The sequence below is a fragment of the Trachymyrmex cornetzi genome, unplaced genomic scaffold (genome assembly GCF_001594075.2).
Source record: "Trachymyrmex cornetzi isolate Tcor2-1 unplaced genomic scaffold, Tcor1.1 scaffold156, whole genome shotgun sequence".
Classification (NCBI taxonomy): domain Eukaryota; kingdom Metazoa; phylum Arthropoda; class Insecta; order Hymenoptera; family Formicidae; genus Trachymyrmex; species Trachymyrmex cornetzi.
The window spans coordinates 2835725-2857712 of record NW_017296157.1 but is presented as its reverse complement, the minus strand read 5'-3'; the positions used below and the strand labels follow the sequence as shown (position 1 = coordinate 2857712).

The 21988-nt window shown below is 27.8% G+C and overlaps 1 protein-coding gene across 3 annotated transcripts in view; it reads left to right on the top strand.

Annotated features, from left to right (window-relative positions):
- Positions 1-8257, top strand: part of LOC108758432 (elongation of very long chain fatty acids protein AAEL008004) — a 60808-nt gene extending 52551 nt beyond the window's left edge. For 2 of the 3 annotated variants that reach the window (XM_018503415.1, XM_018503413.1), the window contains exons 2-4: positions 6074-6144; positions 6256-6527; positions 7166-8257. In XM_018503415.1, the coding sequence (XP_018358917.1) occupies positions 6096-6144; positions 6256-6527; positions 7166-7717 (873 nt within the window). In that variant the 5' untranslated portion in view covers positions 6074-6095 and the 3' untranslated portion in view covers positions 7718-8257. Of the gene's footprint in view, positions 1-2976; positions 3055-6073; positions 6145-6255; positions 6528-7165 lie in introns of those variants that run through there. The other variant, XM_018503414.1, reaches the window with a different exon arrangement.
- The last annotated feature ends 13731 nt before the right edge of the window (positions 8258-21988 follow it).

Below are 21988 nucleotides of genomic sequence, written 5' to 3'. Positions count from 1 at the left end.
CCGCCGGTCTTCGACGTCAAAATCACCGTTCTTGAAGCGTTGAAACCACTCACGACACGTTCTTTCACTAATAGCAGTCTCACCATAAGTATTTGAGAGCATTCCATGAACCTCAGCCACAGATTTCTTCATATTGAAGCAGAAAATTAAAACCTCCCGCAAATGACGAGAATTTGGCTCGTAAACTGACATTTTCAATCGAGAATAACTTTATGATGCAGACACAAATCGACTAATGTTTCTATAGAGTTATGTTGACAGATGCCCAAGTTTATTGTTTGACGTCTATGATCTATTTATTTCGACCACCACTTACCGCTAAAGCCATCTATAGGAAAACGGCAGAAGCAAAGTTGTACACCTAATAATATTTAATAAAAATTATATTTTTTATTAAAATACAAATTGTTTTACGATAATATGAATAAAATATATTACAAAAAAATAATTATCATATGATAATGATAATACTATACTATTAAAAATAACTAGAACTTTGTTATATATAGATTAGAATCTTATATATAAGAATATACATACACATATAAGAAGAAAAAATAAATTATTTGTATTTTAATTGTCATTACGAGTTAGGCATTTATTTATAATATAACTTGCTTAAAGTTCTAATTACATGTAAGAAGCCTCGCGAATTATCACAACCGGTTTATACTTAATTTTTTACTTCAAGGTTATTTGTTCAAGAGCCTGAATCACCGTATAATTACGTAATAAATCATAAGTAGGGTGTTTCCTCAATGCAGCTTTTATTAATGAAGCAATGCAAATGGTGCCAAAATTTGATCTAATTTAGTTTTATTCCTTCTTCGTTTTTAATTACATTCAATAACATATCAATTTCTGTTTAATATTGAAATGGAAATTTTAAACCAACTCAAGTCGAGGACGCTCACAGGTATAATAGCAATGATGCATGTAAGCGGTAATATGAAATATGGTATTCTACGAAGAGAAATTGCTTTTTTTTCTCTTGAGCAGCGGTTAACCACAGAAATTTGGCCACAGTTATCGTCGTCCTTCAAAGATCTTGATCGTTACTTTTAAAGCCCGTTGTTAAACGACGATTTACTACTAATAATAATTTCATAAGACAACATTATGACAAGTCGATTCTTGCGACATGCTTGCTGTGGCACAAGTGTCATTATCGTTTACTTGTATTGAACTACATTAACGATGAAATGATTGGATACGTTTTTTTAACTATTCGGTACTTACGTAAGATTATAATGTGTGGTCATAAAATTACGGTTCATTATTAGTATTAATCCGGAACCACATGTTTACGTCAGTAAAGTAAAAAAAATTAGTCTAAGATGATAAAGTTAACCTTTTCAACGGTTCAAAATCAATCAGAGAACAATAAAAAATGGCACGAACATAACACAGAGCAATAAAAAGCTCATTATTATTGCGAATCATTACACAAAAGAAAATTGTTTCTGTGAATCTCTCAAGAGATTGATATTGTCTAAATGATTTTGAATTGTTGAAAAAATTAGTTTTAGTATCTTAGGTTAATCTTTTTATTATACTGACGTAAACATGTGGTTTTTGCGGAATACCCGTGCTGTGCCGCAAGATTGTCACCTATGTCCTGAAGATCGTGTTGTCTGGAGACGATCTGCTCCGTTGTTTAAGAAACAAGCTCGAGGATTTCGGTGTGAGCCTTCGCTGCGCTGAGATGTTTAATTGACGGTTGTGCTCTGAACTCTTTATTAATAAACGTTTCGCATTATTCTTTATATAAATAGTAGTGTTCTTTATTTATACATACGGTAACGTAGTGTGCAAACGAGTGACCGCGAGACGGACATCCGGGTGTAACAATATATTTGATAAATTTTTTAGATTTAATTAGTCCATTCTCAGTATATTGATCGCAATGATTACAAAATTGATGGCTTACAGATACATAATATTTTCTACCTATGTGTTTGTGTTGATGAAAAATGTGTGTGTGCTACAGTAATTCCTTTTATTTGTAATGTAGTCCATAAGTTGATCAGTTGAAGTGTTCACACACTTGATTTTTAATCATCAATAACCGAACCAATCACCATTGAAAAAAAAAGAGTAGTAACACAGTTTTCAATGGAAAACTTGCCTTCAGCGGACTCAACAGTCGAGTGAGCACTTGCTGCTATTGATGTATTCTTCTAAGTCTAAAATTCTGATTGGATGAGCTAAAAGAATACACCAATAACAGTGAGCGCTCACTCAACTGTTGAGTCCGCTGAATGCGCCCAATGTGAATCAAAATAGTAATCTCTCTTCTAAATTTTTCACAATACCATCCATTAAGGACATCTTAGAAAAATTTAAAATTATGTTTAAAAAAATTGGATTTAATATTGCATATAAACTTATACTTAATTACTTGATAGACTTCTGAAAACGAGCAAAAACAAGCTTGAAAAAATGGCACATACTGAAGTAATGTATAAAATCAACTGTCTTGATTGCGAGGCTACATATGTAAGCCAAACAAAAAAGCAATTACAAACCAAAATGAAAGAACATATTAGATATAAATATAAAAAAAATTGCAAGGTCGTTATTAATTATGTTCGGTCATTGGGGAAAAAATCACGAATTTAATTGGATTGGAGTTCCAATTTTGGCATAGAACCATCATATTGTAATAAAATAATTTTTGAAATAATTTACATAAAAAGTAGAAGTTTGATATTAATAAGCAGAATGACACAGGAAAATTAATTATTAAAATTATTTTAGAAATTATATATATCACAAATTACATTTGGTGGCTGACTCGATTTGGCTTTTAACAATTTTGGATTTAGAAATTATTATATATATATGTATATATATATCCCCATTTTAGAGAGAAATTCTCCCACTTAATACTGCTATTTCCCTCTCCTACAGCTCCCTACTTCGTACAAAACATATATTGTTCCACAAAGACTGCCTCTCTCTCAATCTTTGTCAGGACAGCTTTATCATCGTTCAATCTCTATTGAGAATAAAATAAATTATATTCCTGGATTAATACATCGGTTTACACAGGTAACAACTTTTTTAATTTATACTCAATATTACGGATTTAGTAGATAAAATTGAAACACATTATTTGTTATTAACGATTATTGATATACTATATTCATTTTATAGAATTCGGGACTTCTGTGTTAAACTGATGTAAAAATCTGAAATAACATATTTAAAATATAACAATTTAAAAAAAAACGATAACTTTTAAAGCTTTTTAATAAATTTTAGGCTAATTCTACAATGTACTTTTTGTTTCCTGTTTCTTGCTGTTTGTCTCTTGTCTTTTTGATCAAGAAGGCAAGAGATAAACAGCAAGAAACAGGAAACAAAAAGTACATTGTAGAATTAGCCTAAAAGAAGAAAACCACATTATAAATAACTTTACAAACTCATAGACTATATTACAAATAAGAAGAATTACTGTAGCGTAAATGCATTCTTCGACACAAGCACGTAGATAGAAAACTGTTATATATCTGTAAAATCAATGCGATCAATATACTGAAGATGGACTAATTAAGTCCGAAACGTTTATGATTACACATATGTAAGAAAACTTAAATATAATTTCTGCTAAAAGATCTTGCGTATATAGTATGCTTTTCGTTTATTTAATTCTTTGAATATTATTAGTTTTAATGGTAGTAATAATGAAAATTCCCGTAACAAATAATAAAAATAAATAAAGGACAAACGGGTAATTGGGAATTGGCACAGTGATCCGTGCATAATGCTGTTCAAAAAGCTTTATCTTACATAAATAAAACGAAATTTAAACATAATTCGCTTCAGATAACCGTATCGCCATGGGAATTGATTTTTGAGGTTTACATAGCTGTGAAGTTTTTAATCATTACTATCATCCAGCCTTGTAACTAGTGAGAACGGCTTTCTAACGGAGTAAGGGTTACTGCACAACAATTATGACCAAATCATGCCAATTTTGTTAACATCGTAAGTTTACGTCTTCAATCTTGTGGATCTTGACTGTTATACTTGTGATACTTGTCGTATGTTTTCGCTGAAGAAGATTTTTGCTAGCAAACTAGTCGAAACATGTACAAATCTCATTTTATTTATGTAAGATAAAGCTTTTTGAAGAGCATTACGCATCGATCGTTGTGCCAATTCCCAATTGCTTGTTTGTCCTTTATTTATTTTTATTAGTTATTAGTTTTTGCTGCAATTACTATAGTAATCTTTTTTATCTTGATACAATTAAAACTTGATTTACAATTAAATATCTTTGACCCGACAACGGATACAAACTCAAAGTTTTTGAAAATATCGCACATAACCATGACATTAATTAAACTTTTAATGGACGGCTATTTAAAAATTTAAAGAATTTTTCGTTGATTAAGATATTTATAATACTTTTGATTGTTATACACTGAACAAAAATTTACGAAATTTGAATAAATATTTGTTTATATAGTACCAATGAGACCATTTGCTTACAGAAAATAAATATTTATTTGATTTAAAAAAATGATATTTAAATTTAAGTATAATTTTTTTTAACAAATATTTATTTACTGTAAGTAAATGGTCCCATTGCAGTATTATCTAAACAAATATTTAATCAAATTTCATGAATTTTTTTTTAATGTAATACTTTATTTCATTATAATTCTTGTCTCAAAATATCTATAACACTGTTTCAGCGCTATAGTGGCTTTCTTTTTTTGTAAAGATTGAAAAAGAAACAATCTACATTACAATAATATAAAAAATTAATTCTTATATTTTTACTAAATATTCGTTTAACATCATCGCGCCACAGATAAAACTTTTATAATAGCATTATAAAGTAATTACGTGCTGTCTAATTTACCTGATAATTCTTTTTTGTGAGATTTTCTTTAAAATAATGTCATATCTAAAATACGTGAATTAGATTTAAACTTCTTTAAACGTCTTTACCAGCAAATTTTAAGAGTTCAACGTTATTTCTAAGAAATAATATAATTAATCATTCTAAAAAGAAATTAAAATATATAATTATGAACAGCAATGTAATTAATTATAAAAAATATATAATGAAATGTAATTAATGTTAAAGGAAAAGACTTTTTGATCTATTTATAAAATTCCAGACATTTAAAATAAATTACATCTTACGTAAATTGCTCGTTGAATGCTAATTAAAATTGCATACACGTATACGTATCTTATGGCCGTTGCAATTGCCCATTGTAATTTAGGAAAAGGCGCAAACAAGTTTCCATCCTTTTACCGCCCCTCGCGTAATTTATATTGTCATTAGGACTACCAAGGACAGTCGAGGAGAGACGAGACATAACAATGCACAGCACTTTCATAGTCATTTGTTTTTTAAATGTGAATAACTGCAACAGCTTGCAGTACAATGTTGCAACCATTCATAGAGTAATCTAGTCTTTTCTTGTTACAAGCTTCTTTGAACTTATAATTTTAAATTTAAATTAATAAAATAATTAAATTTTTATGTAAAATACTAAATATTTTTCCACTAGTTTTTCTTTTTTATTATAAATGTATCATAAGTCTCTATAAAAAAAAGACCATATAAATATTTTTATCATTATTATTATTATAAAATTAGGCTTTTATATTTTGGTACTTGTAAATTGTTATTAGGATGTCATTAAAATAAATTCTTCTGTAGCTTGAATTTTTTAAAAAAATATTTGCGCTTTGATCATGTTATTATTTTCTTTAAAACGTAGTTCTATACAAAAGCTGAAACAGTAATATTACAAATTAAATTGATACGTAATTTGATAATGTTCATAAATATCTTAAAATACTGCAATAAATTTTTTGCAGTGTTTTAAACTTATTATTATTAAATTGCATATCAATTTAGTTTGTAATATTATTATTTCAGTTTTCATTTAGGATTACATTTCAAAATGTACAATAATTAGTACTCACAACAAACATGTTGTAGAAGAGAAATATATTTAAAATTACCACAGAAATATAAAATTTATTTTTGAGGAATAAGACGTTTATATTTTAAAACTAATTTATAATGTGCATTTTGCAGATTTACAAAATCAGACTACGAGATGTCGTACATTGTGGAGTGGTATAGAGATTTGATCGACAACAAATATGGTGATTTTACAACAAAATTACATTTGTGAAAAATAATATTACATGTTAACGTTATACTGAATTACATTACATTATGTTACATAGTTACATTATACGTTAAAACGCTTATAGATCCAAGAACACAAGAATGGTTTCTGGTACCTAGTCCTGGTCCAGTTTTAACGATCATAGCGACATATATATATTTTTGTGTTTACGCCGGACCGAGATATATGAAGGACAGGAAGCCATACGATTTGAAAAATATTCTGATAATTTATAATTTTATCCAAGTTCTTGCAAGCCTTTATCTAGTTTACGAAGGTTTGATGGCTGGTTGGTTGTACGAATATAATTTTATTTGTCAACCGGTCGATTATTCATATAAACCGAGTTCAATGAGGGTGAGTCTAAAACACGTTATTAAAATAATAACTCTATAATAATAATAATTTATAGAGCACGGAAATAATTATAATAGTAATTTATATACAGTATGAAATAGTTTAGAGGTATTGCAGTAATATTGCAATTTTACAAATTATAGTGCAAAAAACATCTCCCTTTCCTCTTATATTTGTACATTAAAATTATTTGTAGACACCTAATATGCAATATTGCATGTGTAATGACGTTGCATTAATACACCATGATATGTTACATTACAAGTTTTCTCAAAACGGATGTTTTTATTGTTGCTCCAATATCACGATATGTTACAACATAAACATTTAATGCTACGCAATACATATATTTGCTACTTGACGATGTTCTATGCTGTATAGGAAAATTGTGATAATAAGACTTTTGGAGACATTCGTATTTTTGTGACGCGACGGGTTCCTACCATTGCACCCGTTATTGCGACAACTGTAAACTAGTGCTCGAATTCGGTATAGATTTCAAGTCCGCTTTAAGTGAAAGAACATTCCGTTCTGCCAGAAGAAAATGTTGCTTGACTTGATAATTACAACGTATCATTAGTTTATATCCGTTATATTAATAATATCCGTTTGATCTTTATTTAATTATGCTCTTGTAGATGGCCAATGGCGTTTACCTGTACTTTATGTGCAAATTGATTGAGCTGCTGGACACAGCGTTCTTTGTTCTGCGCAAAAAAGATCGACAGATCACGTTCCTGCATCTTTACCATCATTCGCTGATGCCAATCTGTTCCTGGATCGGTGTGAAATTCGTTGCCGGTGGTCACCCGACTCTCCTTGGCGTCATCAACTCCTTCGTCCATGTCTTTATGTACACCTACTACATGTTGACCGCATTCGGGCCACATATGCAGAAGTATCTTTGGTGGAAAAAATATCTGACTATCTTGCAGATTGTACAGTTTATGATAATATTTTTCCATAATTTTCAAATGCAATTTACTAGCTGTAATTTTCCCAAGCCGCTGTCATTTCTGCTTATGATCAATGCTGGCTTGTTCACTTATATGTTTGGATCATTTTATGTGAATAATTATTTGAAATCAAAAGTGGAACAAGTATCGAAGGCTAATGGCGCTATTAATGGCTCTGTTAGTGTTAATGGTAACGCAATTTCTAACAAGATGAAGCATGATAAATCCAATTAAAAGACTTGCGAAGTCCTTCTAGCTATAGGACTGTAACTGTGAGAGTAGAAGAATGATTTTTCAAATTTCTTTCAAAAATAGTTTATTAGAGAACAGATTAAATTCTTGTGACATAAATGTAGATAATTAAATGTCATGTTCGCTAAATAACGCGACGTTCTTCCAACCTTAGCATTATTTTGCCAATATTTCTGCAATGCAATGAAAATAGATTAGCGAAATAATGATATTTTACAAATATGAATGAAGATGGATTTGGCTTACTTATATCAAGAACGATCTACGTACAAGTGATTCTTACAAATTACACGTGATTTATTACAGCGAGAATATTTGATTATTACTCTAGCAGTCTAGTATAAATTTTACAGACACCTTTCTGAGATGCGTAACGATATTAATACGATGTATAATACGATTTGACATGAAATATTAGACTAAGATGAGTTCCAAATTTTGTTTCAAAGTTTTATCAAGAAATTCATGTTCGCATGATGTAATTAAGATAGGCGTCTTATTGAAATTTATGTTTTAAATTTTATTTGAAAACACAGATTTTGTTTTACTTACAATATGTCTTTATTGTGCAAGAGTTACATTTGCAAATTTATTTTCAAATCTCTTTTTATATTGTAAAAAGAAATGAAACATTTGAGATAAAGGTCATATATGATCTTTGATAACATTTGTATGTATTTGTAGTACATATTTTTACAGTGCAATGTATTTTTACGGAATAATACAAAAATGTATAAAATGTTTTTAGTATTAAAAAATGACAAAGGAGGAAAAATATGACAGAACATTTCAATATTAAACTTTATAATACTTCATAACGTATTCGAAAATTCCTCAAAAAATCATCAAGTTTATGAATTTAATTATTTTTGCCATATACAATCTTATAATAAAAAATATAAAATATCTTCAATTTAACACATTTTTTTGGGGGGAAAGGTAGTAATAAAATCTAAAGATTTAACAAAATATTAAAATTGTTAAAATAAATATTATTTTTTAATAAAACTTTTTTTATTTATTTTTCGTTAAATATAGAACGCTTATATTAATTTATGGGGGTGTTTTATGCATTTATGGCCAAACCTATACATTATATTTCAATTATTAAGATTTCAGAGATCGTTGTTTATATACCTATGTGTTATTGGGAATGTACTAATTTACTTTTACAATCAAGAAATAACGTTTCATAAAAAGTGCGATATAGTGTACAAAAAATTCTTATAAAAGATTTTTTACCAAATATTGATAGGATAGAAATTTTCAATATTATTATTAATGGTGGCACAGATAAAATAAATCGACCAAATTCGTTTATAAAATCTAGCGTGGATAAATCCAATCCAATAGAAGTATACTGAAGAACTTTAGTAGATGTCATTTTCGTCAAATTATTTTATTTAGAACAAATTACAATAACATTTGTTTTGAAAAAACAAATATAAACTTTTATATTTATATACACATACTGTCATATATCAATCCAACAAACATGTAACTTAGATGTAGATGTAGATGTAGATGTAATATTACACAAATGTCAGGAATATTGCATGTAATATTATTTGTAACGATAAATATAACATACTAGTACAACTCTATATCAGCAACTTTGAATGTATCATTTCTATATCAGGAATATATCAATATCTAATATATTATTGCAATGTGATATAATCGTTTTTTTACATATTTCTACACGTATTTACAATATATATACAAATAGGTACAATAGTAATAAAAATCGTCGCTATATATGAGTAAAAAGTGCATGAAAAGAAATAAAACAATATAGCGTCATGTATATGACATTCAATTTTGAACTGATCGTGAGTAATCTACAGGGTAGTGTTCGGAATGACATTATTAAAGCTATTTGTATTATTCCATTTGTATTATTTATTAGATGTAAAACAAGAATAAAATGACAAAAAAAACCGCTAATAGCATTTCCTCGAATACACCCCTAATGGCTGGAAGTTAAATAAATTCAATGTATATCCTCTTAGAATATATTTTATACGTATCAATGGCACGATATTCGTTAAATTGCTGAAAGATCATATAATTATATTTATGTTATGAATAATATATGTGTTACTTTAAATAATTGTTATTTACGTTTCGGCTCTCGGTTCGAGCCGAAACGTAAATAATGAAATCATGAAGAATGTTAATAATGAAATCAAGAAGATTGTTAATTGCGACCAAAGACAATTAGTAAATATATAGTTCACTCGAATTGCTTCTTCTTTTTTACAATAATGCTTACTTTAAAGTCATTGCAACTTACTTATGGAGACTCTTAACGTCCCTTTATCAATAATTTTATACCTTTATTTAAGAGTCATTTCCTATTTATATTTTAATTTTAGTTAAATAATTGTTATTATATAATGTAGCAAAAAAATATATCTGTTCTTCTAAAGTACCCTCACAATTATGTAACACGTATCGTCTCCATAATCATAAAATATATCATTGTTCTTTCTATGTGCTTCCTAAGTTATATTACGTTTTGATTTTTGCTGGGAATAAGCAATACTGATTATTTAAACTCGATATATGACAAGGCATTATGTATACAATTAATTGTTACAAAAGACCGTCAATTATTTAATTCTTTAAAAAAGTCGAATAATTTTCTGTTTTTACAAGAAAATATTGCAAAATGTACGGGAAGGGGGACAATATAATTTATAATTTCATCATAAATATAACTTTTTTTCATCTTTATCAGTTAAAACTTAATTTTATACGAAAATATTACTGTCACTTCTGCTGATGATATTTTTCAATATATTTTGAAGAATTAGTATTTATTAAATATAATAATGTAGGTTACAAAAAAATAAAAAAAACAAAATATTATTTTAAATAGATTGTATATGATTAATACCGCATGATAAACGTACAAACAATAGATTTAAGAATAAATCAAAGATAAAGGCTCTCTAGAAATAATCTGAACAAAAATCTTTTCAATGCCTATTAGATTTACTAACTGTGACTTCTGACGGTTAAGTTCACGTCAAATCTATCGTCATTGATTGTTCAATTAATGACGGAATGCATCTCTGAAATGTACGTCAGCCCATTTCCTTGTTCATGACATCAATTCTGCCAAATTCTTGTCATGCATATATAATGGACACAATCATCGCAACTTTCAACCTTGCTGTTACATAGTTACTCTACACATTTATTTATAGAATTTTTTGTGTTTTTTTTTGGTACTGAAGATGACCCAAATAGTACGGTCGAAACATTTACCTGATGTCATAATTATATAATTTTATTGTTCATTAATAAATTGATTATTACATATAATATGGTGTGTCGGCTCTAATAGGCATTGAAAAGATTTTGAATAGATTTAAGAATTTTACAGAAGTTTTTGTTTTTACCTTAGATAATTTTCTATTGCATTATTTTTAACGATAAATTAAAATTAACCATTTCATCTGGCCTATAATTGAAGAATGAAAAATATTATGAGCAACCTTATTCAGAGCTTTTTTTCTTAACTTTTACGATATTATTTGTCTTTTTAATCAACTTTCAATTAAATTCTGTTACATTTTGTTTAAAAAAAAATACAATATTATATAATATTTAAGAAAAAAATACAACTAAAACTACAATTTGTTAAATGCTATTTAAAATTTTATTATTGAAAAGCCAAATCTATCATGAAAGGATGTAATTAGAGCTGTGCGTTGATGCATACCTATTATTTATAAGAACATCTTCTTTGTGGATTTTTTTTTAATGATTTGTATGACACTTTTTTGAATATAAAATACGAAAAAATGTGGTACGTAATATTTATATCATCAAACTTTTCTAGTTTTCAAAATTAAACGCTAATAGATTATATGAGTTAAAGGGAATTAAGAATATACATATATATAACCAGAATTAAAAATATGTATATCTGTTTTAAAATGATAACAAAAAATTATGAAAAATTATAACTCTTTAAATAATGGTTTCCAAACAAGTCAAAATTGATCGATAAAAGAGCATAAAAGCCAATGCAAGGTAACAATGCAATTATATATTAATTCACTTTACATACATATCGATAAACGTTTTGACCATGTATCTGATTATCTTTAATATTACAATTATAAAAACAAATATTGAACGCTACTTACAATGTATATTACGTTGTTAACTAATCGTCTACAATACTATAAATAATTCCGACTTTGTATAATCTAGATGTATATATGAATCGCTTAACTTTAATCTCAGTATTTTATGTGCAAAATTAAATTTGATTCTATCAGATTTATACGTAGACGATTTTTCATAAAGATAGATATTATTGTATAACAATCCTTTTAGATGATATCGGCGACTTTTCCCTATATACACATATATACATGTCTGTAAAATCTGACTGTTCCTGGATCTCAGAAACAGTTTTAGATATAAAAAAAAACGTTTTAGACAAAAGTTGTAAGACATTAAGAGGGACATGCGATGAAAATATGGATTTGACCTTGAGTGATCTTTTCAAGGCTAAGTCAATGTGATCGATGTTTTCTTAAATTAAACCTCTCATTTTTTATTGCACATTCTTGTAGCTTACTTCAAAAGCTTTCCGAAACATTACACACAATAAAGTATTTTTTAAATAATTTTTCCATATCTAAAACCGTTTTCGAGATTCACAAAAAAAAAACCGTTCTTTTTGTCCATTTTAAAAGTAGTCCAATAGATAATAGTGATAGCAATAAAGAATGACAGCCACTTCAATATTGTCCTGTTGAGTGTCGACTAATGATGCATTCGGAGAGACGCTATTAGCACTACTCTGTCATTCTATTTTCGTTGTTTATTAGACGTAAAACAAGGATAGACTGACACAAATAGTGCTAACAGCGTCTCCCCGAACTCATCTAGGATGGCGATATACTACCGAAACATCGAAATATCGATTTTCCTCAGCTGATATAGCGATATTTTTAATCGATATTCCATCTTCAAATATATTTTCAAATATCAATATTGCATCGTATTGATATTCGATATAGGTAAAATTTCGAATTTTTTCAATCGCAAATCCTCGATCTTTCGAAAACGCCGGCTTGCGCCGATTGTGTCGCAATTCAAACGACCAATCAGAGACTCGCATTAGTATTGCATGATTAGTGCATAGGCGCTGACATTAGCGTACTATTGCGAGTCTCTAATTAGTCGCTTGAGTTGCGACAATCGGCGCAAACCGATATTTTTTAAAAGTTCGAGAAGCTTGTTTAGTAGACATTGCAGACATCTTCAATTTCTTCGAGTCACCGCATATTTCGTTTCAGCTTACATCATCTCGTGTAATATATTTTTCAAAAAGTATTTCGAAAAGTGCCGACTTTGATTGCGCTTTTGAATCTCATATTAAGATCCTTAAATTCTATTTATCTGGACGTGCGTGCTCTGGGATACTCCTGCTCACTCCAACGAGCGTGTCGAAGTGGTAGAAGCATGTTTGAGCGTTGGAGAGCGAAATGCGAATCTATAATTTTTTTTGTTAGAAAAGACGTTATTCTGTATCAATGTCTATATTGATATTTTGCCAGCCGATATTTAGCTGTATCGATATACGGGCCGTTGACATTTCGATATTAAACATTGATATTTTCGGAACGATATCCTATTCTTAGTATCGACTGTCGTCTGTTGAGTATCGCGCACAATTCGTACACGGCAATCGGCGCGCCGATGTGACTACTCAGCGTCAGCTCATTCTAGTTTGATCGGCGGCGGCGGCGGCGCACAACTCTAAATGTAATACCGTAGAATTAGAATATTGTTATTATACATATAAGAACAATGGTATAGAACAGTGCTTGGAATTAATTGAATATTTCGATTTCTGAAGCGCCGCGCCGTCTACTTTTCTCCCCTATTTAACGCTCTACGGCCGCCGGCCGGAGCAAAGCGAACCGCCGGATCGCGCACGGATGTGTATCTTAGGAGAGTCGCATTATAAGAAATATGCTGCAATCGTACCTTCCAGAAAATTATCATTAAAATATTTTTTTTCCTATATAATTGTTATTTTCTTAATTAAATCAAACTGTTTACTATTAAAATATAAATATATTTTGCAATATAATTGACGATAATTACAATACCATAATTATAATGTAAACAATAACTTTGATATTATTTTTGAAGTTCTATTATTGATGCGTCTTTTATGTGCATTCTCCTGGTTTATTTCACTAAAAAATAATACAAAAAGATGATCAGATAAGACGCGGTAAAGTAAATTTCTATATTATAAGATATTACATTCTGTGGCACAAAAGCGTGGTCGGCAGTTTTTTTTAAAGAAACCGAATATATTATAAAAATATTGTAGTTAAAGTAATTTAAAAGTACATTACATTCAGTGAAATGTATTTACTTATTAGTATGGTGTTCAATTACCATTCTTAAGAAAATAACAATTATGTAAGAAGGAAAATATTTTAATGATAATTTGTTGGAAAATCGCAGCATATTATATTGCAACGCTCATGAAATACACATCGAGCGTTGAGCAATACTTATTGTTAGTGGGGGAAAAAGTAGACAGCACTTTAGAAATCGGCTCGAAATGTGCAACTAATTCCGAACACTGATATAGAAACAATGGAATCTATGATCTTTTAATCGGGGAAAAACACGAATCATAGAATGATTCGACAATTAACAATCAAGAATTAAACTGTTAATGAAGTATATGAAGTATACATAAGAAAATTTTACATACACGTGCGTATATACATACAATCGTTCCATTTTATTTAAAAAATGAAAATAAGATCTCCTATTTTTAAATTATTAATATATGAAACATGAAATGAGGTGAAATGCATTAAAATTTTTATTTCAATTCGAAAATAGATTAAATAGCATCGAGATATTATATAATATTGTATAATAATACACAAAGGCAGTTGTTGAAAAAAAATTGTTCGGAATATTAAATAAATAATTTTTTTTAATTAGAAAATATTTTAGATAAAAAAGTTAAGTTCTCCGAGAGTTCATAAACTCCCTCCCAGTCGACACAAACTGAAAATAACGTCAATAATTTCGCATTCCACAATATAACTGTTATGTAACACCGTGTTATATTATATTTATTGTAGAGTACGAAATTATAACATTGACGTTACTTTCAGTTCGTGTTGACTGGACTGTGAGCTTATTTAATCGAATTTTGTAAGCTCCCTGGAAGCTCAGCAATATAAACTTCCTGGGAGTTCGTTTTGTCAAATTTTATAAGCTCCCCGAGAGCTCAGCAAAATAAAAACTCCCTGGGAACTTAATCGGAACTTTGTGGTGTGTAGGATATTTATTTATATTTTACTAACATATTATATATAAATCATCATTGTTTGGTACAATAATAATAATTATTTTTTTTAACGATCATTTCCTTTACAATCACAACTTGTTGATCGCATGAATAAGTGTTTTGCAAGTCACTATGTGTATATCGGAAGCAATGACATGCAGATTTCAAACTGTATTTAAACTAAGCACTGCTTTTTATTATGGCAAAATATAATTCCTTCATTTAAGCAATTTTTACATATTTGTACTGTAATTTATTACAAAAATTGTCAATTTTTAGTATGTATATAATGGGATTATGGTATAAATATTCTAAAATCGGTATAACATAAGAGCAGATTTGGCATTGTTTCTTATATTATTCAGAGTAAATTTTTGTTAGGAACAACGTTTCAAGACTAATTATCTTTGACTTATTAAATATTAAAGAATAATTAATTTAAAAGAATTTGTTAGACTAATTGAGAAATCTAAAACGGAATACTTTAATTTTTATTTTTACTGTAATTAAAATATTTACAGTTTTAAAGAGATCATTAAAAATCTTAATAAAAATTTGCTTTTAACAGTATTAATAACAAAATAATTTTATTTAATTTTATTAAATAAAAATCAATGTTCAATTTTGAATGAAATAGACACAAGTGTACCTTATATTTTTATTTAAAATGTCTGCCATATTTTCTAACATATCAAATAAAAATTTCTTATATGACAATATATTTAACCAATCATAATGAAATCAATTGAATATGAACTACGCATTATTATCGCATGCTCAGGCGAATGCAAGAATTTGAGGTTACGACTTTAGAACTCACTAGAGCTCTTATTTCCATTTGATATGTGAATTTTATTTTATTAACCTTCAACTACACATGTCTCACTTTAGAGTCTTAATTTATATGTCTGGCTCCAAGTCATCCATGGTGTTTTTGATTGGTTCTGTAATTATCACAAATCTCAATGGAAAATTTTTTTATTGAAATGCCAGACTGTATAGAATCGAAATATCAAAATATAAAAAGGTTTTGATAATAATTGAAAAAGTTATGCCAAAAATATTAAAAAGCAATTTGTGAAAAGAATGCAATAATCAGTTTTTTTTTCAAAAAATCTTTATGATAAAAAAACACGACACAAATAAAAATAAGTAGTGTTTTGAAAAGAGGAAAATGTGATCTTTAAGAAAAAAAATACATTGTATTGATTCATTCCAAAAAGTATAATTATTTGCATGAATGAAATGGGGGCATTTTTATACATGCTCGGAATAATGATATCGGAGATATATCAGGTATATCTTCTTCTTTAAAAATGTAATGAAAATATTTTTTATATTAAATATATAATAACTTCGACATTATTTACTCACGATTTCGTAACTCCGAGAAAATAGAACGATTTCTTCACTAATCTCTAATGCCTCTCTCACAAAAATGCGTTTTTTGACGATGAACATATGTTTTAATTATAAGAAGACAATATATATATTTGAATACAGTACTAATAAATAGGCACTTACTAAAAACAAATTTTCACTTTTGGCAAAAATCTGTCGAATTTATATTTGACGGGTCCAATTAGTTACCCAAGCCAAACTTTTATTGCATCACAATTAGCATCAAGACAACGACGAAACTATTGTATCATGGCGATCGACAGAGAAAGGTTCTAAGTTTTTTAGCCCCTCACTTCAACTCTCATATTAACCGTACAAAAATAGAGGCCACTAAAATTTTCACTCGGATCCGAACGACCCACTCATGTAGTTGAGGATTAGAGGAGAAAGTGGTACCATGACCAGTGTAGATATTGTGGTTCCCCTTAACATCTCCGCTATCATATAGTGAATTTTAATGATTACTTATGTTATGCAATTATTTGTTCAGTAGCTCACCGTTACACCATGACGCTAATATACCAATTCTCTATAGCCAACACTTATTATAACGCATTTTTATTTTCAACTATTTCGAAACGTGTCTAAGGTACATTTTAGCGTTTAATTGCACCTGCTTCCTTATTTTTCTTCAACTTGAGCGTATTATCATACGAATGTATATTTTAATGTATTGTTTAACAATTTATTTAACTAGATATTTTTAGTTATGCAAATTTAAACAATAGCATGGCATTTTGCTAATGTGACCCTCGCTATGCGTATTGATTATTCATGACCTCTTTTTGAAATTTTTATATTAAAATAATTATTTTTGATAATCGATAGCAGTTCTACTGTTAATCTATATATAGTTTATATTACGTACATGTAAATTTCCAGTACTGAGCAACTTTTATGCGGCAGGAGTTATGTGTATATATACATATACAGGGTGTCCCGACTTTTTTGCCAATTACTTTTGGGTAGATAGAGCGGACTAAACTGAGTCGAAAAGTCCTCTATCATTTTGCAATTTTCGCAATAGTTAACAAAATATTAATTACTAAAAATTGCAAAATATTAGTCTTAAATAATTTTTTACTCAAATACTATCAACTTTACAGAAAAACTGCAAGAGACAAAAATTATTTATTTTCTTCTCATAAAGTTTTGAGAATTTTTTCAGAGTTTTTTCAGAATTTTTTAATACCGTATTTGTTCATGTTGGTAAAAATAAGAAAATGCAGTACTAAAAAGTTGATTAAAAATTCTGAAAAAATTCTCAGAACTTTATGAGAAGAAAATAAATAATTTTTGTCTCTTGCAGTTTTTCTGTAAAGTTGATAGTATTTAAGGAAAAAATTATTCAAGATCAATATTTTGCAATTTTTAGTAATTAATATTTTGTTAACTATTGCAAAATGGTACAGGACTTTTTGACTCAGTTTAGTCCGCTCTATCTACACAAAAGTGATTGTCAAAAAAGGTCGGGACACCCTGTATACATATATTTGCATAATTCGATTAAATACACTCTATAATATTTTACTTTTTATGTGAATTTTGTAACTAAATACTGTTTTTTAAACAAAATCAATTGTTTATATCTATTTTTGTGGAAGGCCATATTACTACCTCTGTTTTTTTTTTCGAGCCATTATGTAATATCGCTACATTTTTATAAATAGCGTCTTAAGTAATAAATGTTTCATAACTTTAAGTCTAAAATCAATTGAACAACATTTTGACAAATGTAATTGTTAAGATTTAAATATTGGTTATTAACCAAGTTATTGTACAAAATATAAATGGGATTCCATAATACCACCTTCTCCTCCAATAATAAGAAATATAAGAGTATCACATAACATTATTGTTATCTTTATCAAATAAAACATACCAAATTCAAAAGTTTGAAAATAAATTTTCTATTTTATTGAGCTAGATAATTTACAAAACTGGAAAGTTATCCCCTCTTTTAAACAATTTTTCGAAGAAAATATATTTGTAAATCTTATATTATATTATATTAAAAATTAATATAATATATTAATTTAATAAATAATAAAAGAAAATTAAGAGATATGATAACAAGAAGAAATTAAAAACTAAATTATATATACAGAATTTTTTTAAATTCACGGAAATACTTCTCTACTTGCAAATTTTTGAAGTAACATGTCAAGATTCCTGCTAAGATAAACGTACAGGAGAAGAGAGAAAGAGAGAAGTAACCGGACATGTACTTATATCCGGATACTTTTTTTTACACAAAATTTATTATTATTAATCTCAAATTTTTCATTACTGTATTATAATCTAATTGCATACAGATTACGATTAAATTTATAATATATACGTTTTAAAATGCGTATTTAAAACTAATGTTAACTTATATAAATAAAGTTTTGTGTAAATATCCGGACATTATGTCCAGCTATTCTCTCCTCTCTCTGGGATCGAACAGTACCTATGTCCGGACAACTACACAAAACTTTATTTATTTAAATTAATATTAGTCTCAAATGCTTTTTATCTTAAAGATTAATTTGAATTAGTTGTGTGTCTTTTGTCATATATCTATTTATATTAATATTTTCCGTCAGCATACTAATTTTCTAATTGTGATTAGACACTGGAACAGTTACGTCCGGCTGTTCGGCCACTGGTACATTGTCGCATTCTATTACTTATTTAAATATTTTAATTAATAATTGTTGTAAAAGTGAGTTCAAATAATTTTTCCTTGCTTAAGGGAATCTCGAGTTTTCAAATAAATACAAATATTTATATTAAAAACTATTTTAATATTATAAATTGTATTATTTATGACAATCTACGCTTAAACATCCGGCTACTGGAACCTTACTATATAATAACTGACAAATCAAACATTCAAGACTTTATGTGTGATCATCACACTTATAATTAGAATTGGGAAAGTTATTTTACAAATTACACAGCAAAAACTATTCTTAAAGCGACAATTTAGAAAATGCTTATATAAGCATAAATAATGCAATCTTATTTCAAAGATATTAATTTTAATTAAATTTTTGTTAAAATATAAATATTCCCTGAACTCAATTCAAAACTAAAAATCATCAAAATACAAATTTAATAAAATCAAGACTAAAATCTTTAAAACAAGATTACAATAATGATAAATTATTAATTAATAAAAACTAATAAGTTTAAGATTACAATATTTTTGCTTATATTATGTTTTAATTATTCCAACTTTGTATTACTTTCTGTATTTAATTTCTGTGACAAACACATATAAAGTAACCTGAAAAGTAACTTATAAGTAACTTATAAAAAAACTTTCCCAACCTTGCTCATAATTCTACTTTCACTTTAAAAGTTTTAGAAGCAACTCTGTTTAGAAGTAACTGTACACTGAGTCTTGCATTCCGGCAAGAGAGAGAATTAATTATAACTGTCAACTTAATTGAGAAGTGTAAGCATTAATGGAACACGAAATATTACGTGTCGGCGACGGTATATTAAATTGTTAAGCACGACACACATTGCAATTGTTGTTTGATGCTAGGTATTAATTTTATGATCTTAATGTTGATTTTATATTTCTGAAATTGATAAGAATAATGATTAAGACAGTAACAATATGATAAAATTAATAAATAAATAATAATTAGAATTAAAAGATAAGAATAAAAATATAATTAAGAAATAAATATATAGTTATTACATATATATATTGTCGAAATAAGCAATTAATATAACATAACACGATAGTGAATAAAAAGCTAAAATATTTGAAACTTGTTGAAACATTACTCTATATGTATAAATTGCCTTATTATATCCAATTTCTTTGTATAAATTGTGATTTCAAGATTTACTATTTAATTAAGTCGCTATTATTGCAATTTTCACACGATCTTTCAAATAACAAGAATTCAATGAGTCACAAGTCAATGAAGTAGAATACTTAATCTTTGGTGCAAGTTGTATATTAGTAGTTCACTAACATCGAAATTCTAATAAACAAAAATAAACGAAATTGCAGTTTAAATAGAGAAAGCCTCACATTAATAACAATTCTTGATTAAAAGGTATTTTCTATATGATTAGCACTTTAAGAATGTTGTCTGTTTTACGCGGTCAGTATCCTGTGTTACAGCACATTGTATGTTAAACGACCAATCAATCTATCATATGAACTCGAATATAATTAAATAAAAAAAGAAATAGTCTTTTATTGTGTGTGAGATTAAATATTCTTATAAAACTTCTTTGATCTGCTTATATGATAAAAGATCCGTATAAATTTCTTGGTCTGTTCCTATAAAAGTATTTAGACATCTATTAGCAATATAAATTACAAATGAAAATCTTTTCCATAAAATAAATTTTTGTAATGCAAATAATGAAATTCATATTTGATTATGAGACCTAAATTTTCTTGTATATATTGTTAGAATATTGTGTTATAAATTTTTCGTGTATGATACATAATTTTCTACCAGATACAAAAAATAGCGATAATTCTAGTTGGAGCAGCAAAATATTTTTTTACGTGTATAATTACAATATATATGAAAAATTTTTTTCTCGCGAAATTGAAAATCTTATAATTGACACAGTTAATTTCCAAAATTTTTAACTTTAAACTAATTTAAAGACTAGAAAATTATAATTAATGGGAGCTAGAGGAAATTAAAACTTGCTTATAAGGAACGTTACAATTACTATTGAATATTAATAGATAAATATTAGTGCATATTTTAATAGAAGGCAGTAAAATAATTTTTTGTTATACAAACTATGTAAAAATAGCAACATCACAATGTATATCTTTTCTTGAATGTCGGTCGCGATTGTTGCAATACTTCATATTCGCATTCTTAACAATATGTCACGCGTCTGAACATTTGTAAGTGCAATTATGTTGTAATTAGCCGTAATTATTCGCGAGAAAGCTGAAACTGAAGAATTGTGTTGCCGTCAAATTAGCGGCTTAAAAAATTTTGGGAATTAACTATATCAACTACAAGATTGTCAACTAGAAGAGGTAAGTAGGATAAAAACAGGTATAATATGGAGTATCTGTTTGTAAATTAACATTACTCCGATGTAAATGAATATTAAAATAAATCGTAATTTTTGTATAACAATTACTTTATTCACTACAAATTACTAATTTCATTAGACGAATTCAAAATTGGTGTAAATATGATGCTTAAATCCACTTATTTCATGTACCACAATACATGTTATAAATTTTCGGAGTTCCAATGGGCTCGCCCATAATTGCTGACATTATAATGCAAAATATAGAGATGTTGACGATGGCAGATTATTATTTAACATACCATTTTTCTATAGATATATTGATAACATCTTGTTGTCAATTTCTTACGATTGTGATAATGAATGGTAATGAAGTTTTTAATTCTGTACATGAGCGACTAAAATTTACGATGGAAATTAAAAATAACAATTACATAAATTTCTTAGATGAATTGATTAGAGAAGACAAC